General features: G+C 41.8%; 1 protein-coding gene across 7 annotated transcripts in view; it reads right to left on the bottom strand.

The window, feature by feature from the left end:
* Positions 1-15,892, bottom strand: part of supt3h (SPT3 homolog, SAGA and STAGA complex component) — a 518,479-nt gene that overhangs the window by 120,128 nt on the left and 382,459 nt on the right. For all 7 annotated transcript variants that reach the window (XM_038799932.1, XM_038799934.1, XM_038799933.1 and 4 more), the window contains 2 exons: positions 13,302-13,435; positions 6,594-6,669 (listed from right to left, as the gene is read on the bottom strand). In XM_038799932.1, coding sequence (XP_038655860.1) covers positions 6,594-6,669; positions 13,302-13,435 — 210 coding nt within the window. The remainder of the gene's footprint in view (positions 1-6,593; positions 6,670-13,301; positions 13,436-15,892) is intronic.

Genomic DNA, 15,892 nt, shown 5'->3' with positions numbered 1-15,892 from the left:
ATGATCTTGTCCCTAGTCTGAATATGGGACCTGTCTCGGCCAGGACTGTGGCAAGTACCCACTTGTCAACGCGTTGTAGCTCCAGGCCAGTACTTGCTCACCACGACAGATAGAATGTCTCTTTCCCTTCTGGACATCTGGATTAATTGGTTCCTTTTGACAATCTTGGGAGTTTCTTCAGGTAACAAGGTCAAAGATGGTTCATAGATTCCTTTTTAACATCATGTATGCTGGCGAGTTCTGGGAAGTAGCATGAGGTGTGTTTCAGAATATTGCCAGGAATCTATTAATGCTTCGAACTAGTGACCCTGCCCCCATTGAAGCTTCCAATGAGTCCTCAATGATTGCACAAATCATTCTGCAAGACTGTCAGTTGAGAGGTGATAAAGTGTTGATTTAACATGCCGAATGCCATTCCATTCCACGTAGTCCGTGAATTTCTGTGCAAGGAACCAAGGACCATTATCGTTAACAATCTGCTCAGACTTCCAAATCTTCGGAACATTTCACCCAGGATTCATCCAGTTTCTCGATGATCAGGTCAGCTGAAGTGGACTTCATTATCACCACCCTCTGGCCACTTGGGATGGGCATCAACCACCAGCAGTAACAGTTGACCTTAAATGAAGTCAGCAAAATCCATGTGGACACATTGCCATGTCATCTTGGACCATTCCCAGGGATGTACCGGTGGTAATGGCTGTGCACTCCTGATTTGGGCACAAGCAAGGCACAAACTGGCTTTTTCCTCAATTGAGCATCCAAACACGGTCACCAGAAAGAGCTCCTAGCGAGCTCCTTCATTCTCACCACCCCTGGATGTCCCTGGTGCAATTGTTCCAGCATCCTGCATCTTAAGTTCGGAGAAATGATCACCCACATCCCCCATAGTGAGAAGTCGTTCTGAATCGACGACTCCTACTGCAGGGACATATATGGCTTCAATTCCAGATGGTTCCTACCAGCACTCCCTTTCAGGACCAGGTCCATCACCTGTCTCAGAACAGGGTCATTTCTGGTCCTATTCTTCACTTGTACATTTACTGGTACATTTTCAGTTTGGGAGAAGTAGAGAATCTTCAACTGACTACTGGATTGCCCACTACTCAAGGGCAAGGGTAGCCTGGACAAGGCATCTGCGTTTGCGTGTCGCTCCGACTGCTTGTATTTGATATTGTACAAGTGCGCTCAGAGGATTAGGGCCCACCTCTGAAGCTTACTGGTCGTGAATAAGGGTATCCCATTGTATGGGCTGAAGATGAATGTGAGTGGATGATGAGCCATCAGAGGCACAAAGTGGTTTAATTTCCTCACACCAAAAATTATGCTGAGAGCCGGCTTCTCTAGTTCTGTGTATTTTGTCTGCACTGGTTAGAGAGCATGAAGTGAAGATAATTGGCCTCTCCTCACCATTGGGTACGGTGTGTGACAACACTTCAATTCTATGGGGTGAGGCATTACAAGCCAATATCACGGGCAACTTAGGGTCTAAGTGAACCAACGCATCCTACCTCTGAAGTGCATGTTTGACAGCGAGCTATGCACGCTCACATTCCTGGTCCCATTTCCAAAATTAATCTTTACATAGAAGATTATGCAATGGCTTTAAAAGGATCGCCAAATTTGGAATACATTTGCCATGATAATTCATGAGACTTGGGAAAGACTTTAACTGGGACACAGCGTGGGAACGGTGGCGCTTTATGCCCAAAACAACGGCGCAAACCTCCACCGATCCTCCGTCTGGTGGGAGGCTAGCAGGCACGCACCGTAAAGCCTCAGCTTTAGCTATGGATACGGCCAGAGAATTGCTCGGTCCGTGGCCGCGCACGGCGGTGGCCTGCAGTGGCCGCACCGTGCAGCATGGAGCCAGCCGCGCGCCAAAATAAGGCCCCCCCTTTGACCAGGCGCGCCACCCTCATACCACCCCCCACCAGTGCCCCAGCCCCGGCCAAAGTCCCCTTCGCCCGCGGAACAGCTCCCACCCGATTATGGCAGTGCTGGACCCAGTCTGCAGCCACCACGCCAGGTTCCTGAAAATAAATAGCATACGTGTCCCACGGTGTTGGGAACTCGGCCTATGGGGGGCAGAGCATCGGAGGAGTGCCTCATGTGACGTCCTGTCGCTGTCCCGACGACATGCGGCATACTGCCGTTTTGGAGGGGGTGGAGCATAACAAAAGCAGCACCCTGATTTTGGCGCCAATGGGGATTCTCCGTCTGATCACCAAATGTGATTCTGGAGTCGGAGACCGTAGAATCCCACCCAGAGTTTTTTTTAGGTTAAACAATGAATGAGTGGGCTGCATGGCGGTGCAGGGGTTAGCACTACAGCCATACTGCGCCGAGGACCCGGGTTAGATCCTGGTCCTGGGTCACTGTCCATGTGGAGTTTGCACATTCTCTCTGTGTCTGCGTGCATCTCACCCCCACAACCAAAAATATGTGCAGGGTAGGTGGATTGGTCATGCTAAATTGCCCCTTAACTGGGAAAAAAAAATGGGCACGCTAAATTTATAAAAAAAAAATGAGTAAGTTTATTAAACTATTCCTGAGCTAAAAAAGTGTAAGAAAACGTGACACCCTCACAAGATTACATACATTTGTCTGGGCCCACGCGCACACACAAGTACAGATAGTAGATTAAGAGAAGAACAGCTTTATAAGGATTTTACCGATCATGAAAGAAAAAAATGGATTATACTCCATGTTCATTGTTAGGTCTTGATGAGCTGATTCAAAATGTTTAGGTTAGCTGTTCTCCTGAATGCAATCATGCGGAGCAGATGTCCATGTTTTAAAATATCTTGGTTCGCAGTGGATTTCTTCTCATCTTATAAAACGGGCGCATAATACTTTCAGAGAGAGCATGGCGACTCCAGCAGCCTGTTTCAATACAGCAGTCTCTTTTTTACTTCTTCCTCTCTCCTGCCTGACAGGGATTCCCTTGCAATATCTGGTTGGATGTATATTCTAGAGCGGCTTGATTAGATCATGCTTGTTGCAGTTATTGTTTCAGACCTTATCTAAGAAACATTTACAAAGTTTCCGTGTGGTTGAACAGTCAGTCAGAAGGGGTCTTTCAAGCTTTCCATGGGATTGAATGTCTCACTTCATTCCAAATTTATGGAATGCTAAATGGTGTTTTGGAGCAACTCAGATTGGCCTGTTTCTTTAAAAAGCCCAATTGTCTGAATGGGGTTCCAGTTTAGAATCGAGCCAGAAAAAAAAATCATATCTTCAAAAATTATGTTCTCTTATTAGAATCGACAATGCAAATCCAATGGCTATAATTAATTATACTATAATGAGCATTCCAAATCACCCGGTGTTCTAACATTAACTTAACTGATTGTTGTACAAATTCATCATTACTCTTATTTATAAAACTCAAAAGGCTATTGGCCTTATTAAGGCTTTATCTGCTTGCATTAACACTTCCAGCAAATTATTTATTTAAAACTCGAGGGCACTCTGTTCATCCACATACTTCAGCAACTTTATTTTGATAAATGCATCTGATAAAAATTGTGGCAACTCAATTCTAAGATTAATTTCATCTCTTTTGCTGGAAATTAAAAAGGGTAGAGACACAATTTGTCTGACTCTCAGCTGCCAAATTTTTTCATGAATTAGTTAAGGTTCTTTGACATGTCATAATTAGTGTGAGACTTTGCATGCTGCAAATTTTCAGATTTGCTTACAAGCAGTTTGTTAACGCTTAAAGTAAATGCACTTCATGTCCCCTGATCTCTGTCAATATTTATATGTGAAAATAGGTAAAACAGGCATTCTTTCTCAATCTGATGATAGAAATAAATAGTTCACAAAAAGATCTGAACTGGAAAACATGTTTGATGAAGCTGGTGATTTGAGACTCACTTCACCAGGTCACAAATGGAAACTTCTTTTTCAAAGAAAAAGAAAAAGCCACATCAAAAGATTAACTTTTTTTTAAATATATCATCCACCCTTCAGGTGTTTAAAAATTCAGCATGGGCTGGTTTAGCACAGTGGGCTAAAGAGCTGGCTGATAATGCAGAACAATGCTAGCAGCGCGGGTTCAATTCCCATACCAGCCTCCCTAAACAGGCGCCGGAATGTGGCGACTAGGGGTTTTCACAGTAACTTTATTGAAGCCTACTTGTGACAATAAGCGATTATTATTATTACATTGTAACTGATTATAGAACATAGAACATTACAGTGCAGTACAGGCCCTTCGGCCCTCGATGTCACACCGACCTGTGAAACCACTCTAAAGCCCATCTACACTATTCCCTTATTGTCTATGTGTCTATCCAATGACCATTTGAATGCCCTTAGTGTTGGCGAGTCCACTACTGAGCCTACTTCTGACAATAAAGATTATTATTATTAAAGATAGGAATCTGTCAGAAAAAGTAAATGTCAGGAACTGGTGATGGATGGATAATAAATCGTTAGTTTGATGTTCAATATAACTCATTTGCACCCATTCCATAAACCACTCGTTTCTGTTGGATCCTATATATACATTTTGCTGATCACGACCAGCACCACACAATGATATTTTCTGCTGAGAATGAATCCCAGACTATGACTGTGTCAGAGCAGCTGCACTTCAAAGGCAGGAAGGGATAAAGACATTTTGCGGAGTTTTAGTTCAAAACATAGTGACCAACTATTTCAGATCCCAGCAAAAAGCACTTGTTTTAACAGCTCAATAACTAACCCAGCAACGTAAATTACTTCTCAGCATTCGCTAGAGAAACAAAAACATGTATAAAGGTGCAGCAGTTTGTTTTGCTCCAGAATGCCTGTGCTATTGTTCAGTGCAATGTGTTATTTGAAATACTGTATCTAATGAACCAGGTTTCAGATATTCCAAAATAATTATTCTCGTAAGTCTCAATGAAAATGAGATTGAGAGAGTTGTTGCAACCTTTGAGTCCACAGAAAGGGAGTCTGTTTAAATAATGACGATTATTCTGTTTTCGTCTGCGTTAAAATCATGTGCAACTTTGTCATGATTTAATTGCTTTCTTCAACGTTTGTAACCTTTAACCTAACTCTTACTCATCTATTAACAACATCTCGAGGTAGTGAGCAAGCTTTCTAATTTACAACCTGTTATTGTACTAGTTCACAAACACTTCCAGTAACTACGTTATAAATGTCGATAAGCATTAATTATGTGAACACAGTATTTAGCCTTGGAATGTGGAGCTGTAGCCAAGTTGGCCTGAAATGAATGGACATCACGGCAGGAAGTTTTAAAAGCTAGATGCACTGTTAGTTAAGAAAAGATTCCTTTTGTGCTGAGGTTATTTGTGATCAGTCAATGTGCACTAGTTGCTAATGGTCCAGAGCTTGTTCAGTTGCACTGACTGCAAGATATTAACTCCTTCACTCTTGAATAATGTACAGAACCTACAATTATCTTCTGTGAAATTATACTATTCATTTCAAATTACTGTTAAAGATAATTTTACAAAATTAAATGCTAGTAGGGAGCCCCACTCACTGAGAGCGCATAAAGGAAATTTAGGCACGAGGCCTTACCATTAATGTTAATGGTCAGATAATTGAACTTAAATTCTCAATAACCGCTCCTGGCACAATTTCATTGCATCAGCCCTTAAACGTGTAAAGTTCTCAACTTACAAAACAATGTTTTCAAGTGTAAAATTACAAAATTCTGCTCCCTCAAATACTAACTACATTTGTAATCATAAACTTGAAATATTTAACTTTCTTGATAACAAAATTTGTCAAAATAAAAAAAATGTTAATTTTATCTTTGATGACCTGATGAATCTATGCTTTCCATAAACCTACCCAATTACCTCATTTATATATGGCTGAGTATTTCTCCTGAACATTTGGCTTTATAGTTACCCAGGCACAAGATAACACTTCTACTTTCCAGTCAAACAAAGAAATGCTTTGGACAAAGTGATACAAGAGATTTGGATGGGATAAAATAGAACAAAAGATTATAGGCACAGACAATGGATGTTGAGTGCAACCGTTGCCAACTCTACTTATGGATGCAGTGACTTGTATCTCAACCCAATACCCTACCCACTGTACTTACATTGCAGTGACTAGTCTTCCACCCCACTGTAATTACATAGAAGTGACTAGTTTCCCACATAATTGTAATTAACTGTAATCTCCCACTCCATTTTCATAAGAACTGGAATCATGCTCAATGTTGCAATACATGAACAACTTCCTTTTATACATGACCTTTAAATGTAGAAGGTTAACGCAAGGGATGCAATCAGAAATAAATAGATGTCAACTCAAAGGAGACGATGTTAGGAGTGATGACCAAAAGCTTAACCATAACATGATTTTAAGAAGTAACTTGAAAGGGGAACATGATGGCGATGAGGTTCATGGAGGAGCTTGGGTAGGGAACCCGTCCTCCTTTAACCACCTCAATCACATCAGTTTTGCCCCTAATATCACATATGCGCATATTATTTGTGAAAATACAGAAGCAGTCTTATCATTTTAGATACAATGTAAAAATGAGATTGGTAACATAACTGGAGGAATTTAGTTAACTCTGTTCACATTTACCAAGGTTTGACTGTACTCACCAAAACTCAGCTGGCGGCTCTCGGAGTACTCTGCATATTGGGACGAATCCATCATTCGAGTTTGGCGCTCAGCTCTCTGGGTGACAAAAGTAATTGGCTGCATTATTTTGAAGCTGGATCAAAATGTTTGCTGCAGCCTAAAGGGATTAAAGATTCTTAAGAAATTTGTTTCAAACCAATCATTAGAACAAAAATAAAAACAGCCGTGTTTCTTAAATGACTGCATACAAAGGGCCTTTGTGTTTTAAAATTTGAGGCAATTTTCACATTCTAATACTGTGGATGAACTGAATTAACACAGTATAATGTAGATGAAAGATACAATATAAAAATACTGTCCCTGAAATCCTTATTTAAATTTGTGCTGTTTCATAATATTTAACATAGTAATTTTACAGATTAAAAACTAATTGAACAATTACATGCTTAGTAAGTGCTTGACACTTTGTGGGTGAAAATTATTTCTGTAAAATGTAACAGAATTACAGTAAGCAACTGCAAAATATACAGAGACTGAAGTGCCTGTTCAGAGGTCCTTGAAGGTAGCAGCACAGGCAGAAAATGTAAAAAAGAGTGCAGCTGCGGAGATAAAACAGCACAAAAAAGAGCGAGATTGAGCGCGGAGCCAGGGTGATAAAAGAACAAGATCGAGTGGAACTGGAGAGATAAATAGAGTGAGATTGAGAGTGGAGCAGGGAGATAAAAGAGTGAGACTGAGAGCAGAACTGGAGAGATAAAAGAGTGAGACTGAGAAGTGGAGAGGGAGATTAAAGAGCAAGACTGAGAGCGGAGCCAGGAAGATAAAAGAGCGAGAATGAGAGCAGAGCCAGGGAGATAAAAGAGTGGGACTGAGAGCAGACCCGAAAGATAAAACAGCGAGACTGAGAGCGAAGCAGGGAGATAAAGAGCGATATTGAGAGCAGAATCGGAGATAAAAGAGAGAGGCGGAGAGCAGAACTGTGGGTTAAAAAAGCAGAGGCAGGGAGATAGAAGAGCAAGACCAATAGCAGAATCGAAAGATAAAAGAGCGAGACTGAGAGCGGAGGGAGAGATACAGGAACGAGATTGAGAGTGGAGCAGGGCGATTAAAGAGCAAGACTGGGAGCGCAGATGAGAGATAAAAGAGTGAAACTGGGATGCTAGACCTGTACAAAACAACAGATAGGCCACAGCTCGAGTATGCAAAGAGTTTTGGTCACCACATTACACAAAAAATATGATTGTATTAAAGAAGAGGTTTACAAAGTTGTTGCCAGAAATGGGAATTTTAACTCTAAGGAAGGATTTGATGGGCTGGGTTTCTTTCTTCGGACAGAGACTAAAAGGAGATTCAGTTGACATTCATAAAATTATGAGACACCTAGATAGAGTGGATGGAAAAACCTATATTCCTTAGCAGAGAAGGCAATAACAGGGATATAGATTGAAAGCAATTATCAGAAGGATTAAAGGGGTATTGAGAAAAATACATTTTCACCCAGAGTTTGGAACACACAGGAAAATGATGGCATCGTATTCCAGAGACCCAGGGAAATGCCCTGGGTATTCATGTTTGAACTCCACCACAGCATTTGGAGAAATGTGAATTCAATAAAAATCTGGAATTAAAAGTCTGATGATGACCATGAAACTATTGTCAATTGTCGTAAAAAAAACATTGATGTAATTCAAGGAAGGAACTCTGCAATCCTTACCTGGTCTGACCTATATGTGGCTCCAGGTCCACAGCAATGTGGGTGACCCATAAATACCCTCTGAAATGGCCTAGCATGGCAACCAGTCCAAGAGCAATTAGGGATGGGCAATAAATGCTGGCTCAGCCAACGATGCTGACATCACACAAATTAATTAAAACAAACTCCTTGACAGGGGAGCAGTGTCAAAAACACTCATTGTATTTAAAAGATACTTTGATGTGTATTTGAATTTCCATAACCCATGGGGCTCCGTACCAAGAGCTGGACAGTGGGGCTAAGACTACACTGCTCTTTTTCAACTGACAAACATGATGGGCCGAATGGCCTCCTCATGGGGTGGAAAGTTTCTATCTATGGATGCTAGAAAGCAAAATCAAAAGTCTGATTGCACCCAGCTTGGCAGGCAGCATCAGTGGTGGGAGAAACAATTAATGTTTCAGGTTGATGACTTTTCGATGTTATTTAGACGAGATTTAACAGCTTTTAAGCAACTACAGGGACAGGGAGAGGAGGGGAGAAAAGAACAAAAAGGAAGGTCTGTTCTAGAGTGGAAGGCAGGATGGGAATGATGATACAAGGCAAAAGAGATACAGTAATGACAAATAAAACAATAGAAGATGCAGATGAGAAATGCAGTGTCATTAACAACAGCCTCCTCCAAAAACAAATGGGAGTAATGTTTATGATCACTGTACATTGGGAGAATTGCTAATAGGGAGGTAAAGGCGATGCGAGAAGAGTTCAGTATTGTACAGAGCTAAAAGATTATTGAGATGGGGCATTAGAGGAGGAAGCGGAGGTCTTTGATGAAGACTGCTCATGTGCAAAGAGGCTGGGGGTATCAGTACAATCAAGCAGCTGACTTCCTCCAAGACATCATTAAATGTTTTACTGGTAAAAGGTATCAGTTTCACCCTTTGTGCCCATTGAGTAATACAGATTTTACTAATCATTTTGCTGACAGTTGCGAGTACAGGGCTCTAAAGATCGAACTAATCCGAGACCCCATTGGAGCTAAAGTGTTTGATGAAGCTTTATCCGATTTTTTGGAATCTAGGAGGATTTCACATTGGCAGTACAATTAGCGAGACATGCCAGAGGCTGGTTTAGCACAGGGCTAAATCGCTGGCTTTGAAAGCAGACCAAGGCAGGCCAGCAGCACGGTTCAATTCCCGTACCAGCCTCCCCGAACAGGCGCCGGAATGTGGTGACTAGGGGCTTTTGACAGTAACTTCATTTGAAGCCTACTCGTGACAATAAGCGGTTTTCATTTCATTCATTCATTTTCATTTCACATGCTCAGCTACGGAAGCAGAACAGAGATTTAATTCAGGGTGATAGGCAAGCACTGTGAAGTCAGACTACTGACTCTGTCCAGATGTGAGCAATAGACTCATCAGCGCACCCTCTAAAGAGCAGACCCAGACCGAAGAAGGAGCAGTAGCTCCCAGTGCCCAGTACTCTCGAGGTGTCGTCATAAACGCCGAGTGCTATTCCGCCAGGAGTTTAAAAAAATTACGGAGGGATCGGTCTCCAAGAAATAGAAGTTATTGACGAACATAGAGTGCCTTTCTTGAGCGAGGTTTCAAAATCCAAGGGAATTTTTGGAGCAAGGATATTAAAGTCAATGGCCACAACTCAAATTTTAAAGTAGAAAAGGGAGGGGGTGGGTATTAATTCTTTCCGATGTAGTACAGTGGCTGAACCCCGCGTTTCTCCAGCCTTCAAACACTCAGTCCCCCTGTCTGGGGGCATCCCACTGAAGATGCAAGGGCAAATAACTGCCACACTTTGTTATAAGGGAAGAAAACTTACCAACGCGTTATTCACAATCAAGATTGTACTGTATTCAGCAGAGAAGCTTGGAGAGTTGCAGCTCCTTCATTAACCTGTTGCATTAGAATCCCAAATGAAACAGGAATGGTCCAAGCCAGTCCTCCTAAAAATGTTCCACACCTGCAGCCACAGGAGGAAGTTCCAGAAATTGTGTACCTCTTTGAGGAGAGACTGGATGAGGAATGTGGAGGTGACCAGAACGCCACTGAACAAGGTGATCAGGCTGGCAATCCGCCTGACTATTCTGGGGAGGATGCCAGTGACAGAACAACCTAATGCAGGAATTGCACAGTAGCACAGTGGTTAGAACTGTTGCTTCACAGTGCCAGGGTCCCAGGTTCGATTCCCGGCTTGGGTCACTGTCTGTGCAGAATCTGCACGTTCTCCCTGTGTCTGCGTAGGTTTCCTCCGGGTTCCTCCCACAAGTCCCGAAAGATGTGCTGTTAGGTAATTTGGACATTCTGAATTCTCCCTCTGCGTACCCAAAACAGGCGCCAGAATGTGGGGACTAGGGGCTTTTCACAGAAACATCATTGCAGTGTTCATGCAAGCGGTGTTCATGCGACAATAAAGAGTATTATTATTATAACTTAAGACAAACCAGGAAAAGAATGCCTAGTGAAACAATTGCAGAAAAGAAATCTGACTTAGGAAAACCTGCTCTCCAAACTCATGAGGAAATCACTGCGGATCTCATGCACTATCATAACAATGTGTCTTGTGCAACGTGAACTATTACTCATTAGTTTCCTTGGCTGGTGTAATGTCCTGGGATTGTAAAAAAGAAACAAAACAGGTAAAACTGCAAATGCACCGTTTTAAAATGTCAGGAGAAGTCACTTGACCTACAAGTTGGCCAAACCTCTAGCTATCTCTGAAAGCGGATTACTAGGGGAATCCTCAAGGCAGTTTGCCTGATGGACATCCAATTTGCTATTGTTTGAACTGTCAGAAAAAAAGAGAATAGGCTATGAGACCTTATGATTCCAGAAGTGAACCAGAAACAAAGGAGTAATGAAACTCAATTTGCAAGGCGTGTGCTGGTGCTAAGGCTCCCTATGTGTTTCAGTGGCATCTTGATAGCCTTGACAATGGGAGATCAAAACTCCTTTGTAAATATGGATTATCTTCCATTGGCTCTTGAACCTGTTCCGCCATACAATAAGATCATGGCTGATATGGCTGTAGTCTCAACTCCCCTTTCCTTCCTACTCCATGTCCTATGACTCCCTTGTTAATAAACTCCAGGTCATTCAATTACTTCTCAATCACATTCTAGCTTTTTATCAATGGTTTGTACTGTATCTCTCTTCCCATAAAAGCTGCAATCGTCATGCCACCATTCAAAAAGATCACCTTTGACCCTTCCTTGTCAAAACTGTGTCATTACTAACCTCCCTTTCTTCTCCAAGCTCCTTGAACACATCATCATCTTTATTCAATGGCAATCATTTCTCTTGTAATTCCACACTCTGAACTCCGAATCCAGCAACACAAGTGCTCCAGCAACATGGCAGCTCAAATGGCTTGCCTCTATGATGAAACCATACTATGCTTCGATAATTACCAGTTTGAATCTCCCCAGGCTTGTCTCTGCCCTGCTCACAGCAATGATGCAGCCAAAGATGTGAGTAACATTCTTTGTGATCATAGAATTTACAGTGCAGAAGGAGGGCATTCGACCCATCGAGTTTGCACCGACCCTTGGAAAGAGCACCCTACTCAAGCACATGCCTCCACTCTAAAAATTCAAACAAAGGAATGTTTAAGCTTCTGCCTTGGGTTCTGTTGACTCTCCATTTTTGGTCTTTTGCCTCTTCTTTGCAACTTCACCCAGCTCCACAGCTGGACACTTCACTGCATGTCCATCTGTTTCGTCTTCCTTCTCAGCACCATCTTCCTCCTCATCTACGTCCACTTAACCTTTTGGACACTAAGGGCAATTTTAGAATGGCCAATCCACCTAGCCTGCACATCTTTGAACGGTGGGAGGAAACCAGAGCACCCAGAGGAAACCCACGCAGACACGGGGAGAACGTGCAGAGTCCGCACAGACAGTGACCAAAGCCGGGAATCGAACCTGGGACCCTGGAGCTGTGAAGCAATTGTGCTAATCACTGTGCTACCGTGCTACCCACTAATAGTGATCTATCTACAGCACATGGACTGCAGTGGTTAAAGAATCTCCCTCACCACCTCCTTATCAAGAGAAATTAGGGATGAAATGCTGATGTGTCGCTGATGTTCACATCCCAATAATATTTTTTTAATAAAAAGGACTAGATGCATTGTCTGAGGAAATCGACTTTCAGAATTACTTGAAAGGTACAGAGAAAAAAATGTGAGGTAGAGAAGTTTAGAAACAATTTAAGAGTCTGGGGGAATAAAACATTCAAAGCTTACTCATTTCATACTGAGTTAGGGAAGTGGAAGAGAAAATACAAAGAAGCAGTGGTCAGGCAGAAAGTCTGCTTTGCTATATAGAGCTGAAGAAACAGAGGCAAACTAGGATTATTGAAGTTGGGCTGTCTGATACAACTCACAGTAAGGCCAGAGACTGCATTCCACCATGATTTTAAAACCTAAAGCAGTCAGTGTCCCAGCATACAAAAGAGGAGCTTTTGATGTCCGCTACCTGAACAGGTCGTCCAGTAGTAGCTCATAAAATTCCCAGGGCACATTTTCTTCAGGCTTAAACCTAGAAGGGGTGTATAGTAATTTCCTCAGCCATGACCAACACTTTAAAAAAAATAATGATCAGTGGCTGAGCAAAGAAACTTCTATTTCAGGGCTATTCATATAAAGAAACACAACTGGACATTTATTTTTCCAACATCCTAAGGTCAAGTAGCAAATTGACCCTAAGATGTCAAGGAAGTAATTTCTTTAAAGAGCATGGTTTCAACTTCTGAAAGTTTTTGTTAAGGTGCAGACCTACTGGAAAACTCACAGTAAAATATTGTTGTGTGGTTTAAAAAATGCAGCGTGAAAGCAAGATGCCAGGGAAAACACATGTTTCGTCCAATTCGCAATGTAATCATTTTACTCTGATAAAATGTCAAGAAAGCAGATGTTGGTGAAACCTCAAATTTTCACAACATCAGAATTTATCAATGTGAACAGACTCATTCTGGCACAATGAATCCCTGTGGTCAGCAAAGACTGCTCCACCCACCTCCAGCCGCTCCTGTTTGACTTCATCAGCATCATCCTCTTCAAGCCAGCCCAGCAGCTCCCCTGTTTGGTCAATGGAGCTGAGGAATTCTTGGTAGAGTTTCTGGCGCTTGTTTATATTGCTGCTGGATTTGTCTATGTGTGGGCGAGAAAAGGGAAAGAAAAGTTGCTAATGTAAATCTCTGCACATCTGCAGCACAGATGAGCCTGGGACTTAATTTTCACCTGCTACACAGACTTCAGTAAGGCAAAAATACATTTCTGCTGTGTTCCCACCCATCATTTCAAACAAAGATCAGTAATGATAGACTGTGGCACAACAATATTTTCAATTGCAACAGGGGGAAGAAAGAATTTAAAGCAATAGCACCATTTCTGCCGTATTTGCATCTCATAAAAACAGGTGAAAACCATTTTGTAAACTTCAATATTAAACAATTCCTATTTTGATTATGCTTTATGCTCAAGATGATTAATGGAAGGCCTGAGAAAAGGAACAACATTCTACAATTTTCCACACAATGCTGGTATTTGACACTCCCAGGTCAGGCAACATGCAAAACAGAGCTAACATTAATTTGCAGACATAATACTTTAGAAACAAACCTATCAAAGTTAAGGAAGTGGTTTGTTTAGAAACAGAAAGAAAATATTGGCACAGAAATTTAATAGTGCCATGCAAAATTTTGTTTGCAAACCGGATGCCAAAGCATCCATTATAGCGGACAGCATGAACATGCAAGTTCTGGCTGGAAGTGTATATCGCTAAAAGAAGAGAAGGAGGCACCCAGCTATGCCTGGCCCTTTTTTCATGCAAATGAGCGTAGCACCTGTATGACGTCCCTGTTGCAAATTGGTCTGCTCTGAATGCACCTGGCACTGGGCCACCTACATTCAGTAAAATATGATCTACATGTCATTTAACCAGCAGTTCTGAAAGGGACCACTGGAGCCATGACAATGAAAAAAAGTTAATTTATTCACAAATTACTTACAGAAATGTGGGGTCAAGCCAAGAACTGCAGTGTCAGAGTCTCCCCTTCCCTCTAAATCACCATCGTCCCAATATAATCGCCACCTCACCCTTCCTCCCTCAATTGTCTCCCACCCTATCCCGATCGCAGTGAGAGAAGGAAATAAAAAGTTGCAGTTACTGGTAGAAAGGTAATGAAATAACTGATTGGGCTGAGGAATTGGCAAATATTGGCATTTGGGCAGAGATGAAGAAGGTCTAGGAGTCAGAATTATACAAGCCTGATACCAAATGTTAAAGGGTTAAATCAATTAAATGAGCAGGAAACTAAAACATATCAAGCTAGCTCTGAAGTTACAGAACGAGTTAGACAAAATACGTAGCCGATCAAAGTAGTGATTGTTCATCAGAATCCCTACAGTGCAGAACGAGGCCATTCAGCCCACTGAGTGTGCACCGACTATTCGCAAGAGGATTTTACCTCGGTCCACACCCTCACCCCAGTAACCCGCGAATAAGGCTAAACATGCACGCCCAATTAAAAGTGAGATAAAGTTGGCATATACAAATCTTTCAGAGAACAAGAATTCCTCTGGGGTGATGACAAGGAATTGCCAGAGTCATGTTAAAACAAGACTTTACAACTACCATAGTAAATGGGCAGTCAGACAACATAAAAAAGTCCGAGTTGGTTTGAAACTGAAGATAAGCACAGAATAGTAAAATATTCTAAATACTTTCATGTGTTTACATGGTTGGCATGAGCAATGTGCCCTATACACTGTGCCGAATGTGATGTTTTATAAGATTATGTTTTGGATTTTCTCTCTAATTCTAGGTAGAATCAATTAATGAAGAGTCATGTGATCAACTACGTATTCCGCCCGCCAACAAGCATGTGTTGTTTGGTTACCGTGGAGAATGGGCGCCCAGATTGTCTGCTATTAAATGCACATGCCAGGTTTAACACCTGAAAACAAAAGATGAAGCAGTTGTTCTTATTATTGCAGACTTTCACTCAGAGACTTTGAACAGGGAGAGATAGAGAGAGAGAGAGGCAGAACAGCAGTTTCTGTGGTCTGCAAAGGGGAAACGGCTATTATCTCGGTTAGTTGCTGAGCAGAATGCTGGGGAAAGCTTATCCATTGGTCAACAGGAATTAACCCACAGTGATTTAAGGACACAAGAAGATTTGTCTTGGTGAGGCTGGGAGAAGAAATTATTGGAGTGGGCCACAATGCTGCATAATTCTTAAAGAACTGAAGGAGAGGACCTTTCACAGGCATTGGACTCACTGAAACAGGGATATGTGAACCCCTTTGGAAGCTAGGAGTGACTTTAGACTGTTTCCTGAAAATAATATCATTCTGTGAAAAGCATGCTGCACAGTATATATATGACGTGAGGTTGGTTACATTAAGATATTAAGAAGCATTAACTTGAGTATTAGTTGCTGACTGACGTAATTATATAGTCAATGTTACTTTTGGTTTCTAACAATAAAGGTCTGGGTGGCAGGGTGGTTAGTACTGTTGTCTCACAGCGGTCCAGTCTCTTTTGTTTTGAAAATATTTTATTGAAGCATTTGTAATTTTCGCAATTTAACATGTTGACATTCC

Source organism: Scyliorhinus canicula, chromosome 6 (genome assembly GCF_902713615.1).
Source record: "Scyliorhinus canicula chromosome 6, sScyCan1.1, whole genome shotgun sequence".
NCBI lineage: Eukaryota > Metazoa > Chordata > Chondrichthyes > Carcharhiniformes > Scyliorhinidae > Scyliorhinus > Scyliorhinus canicula.
Note: the sequence above shows the minus strand (reverse complement) of the source record. Positions and strands in the feature narration are given on the sequence as shown.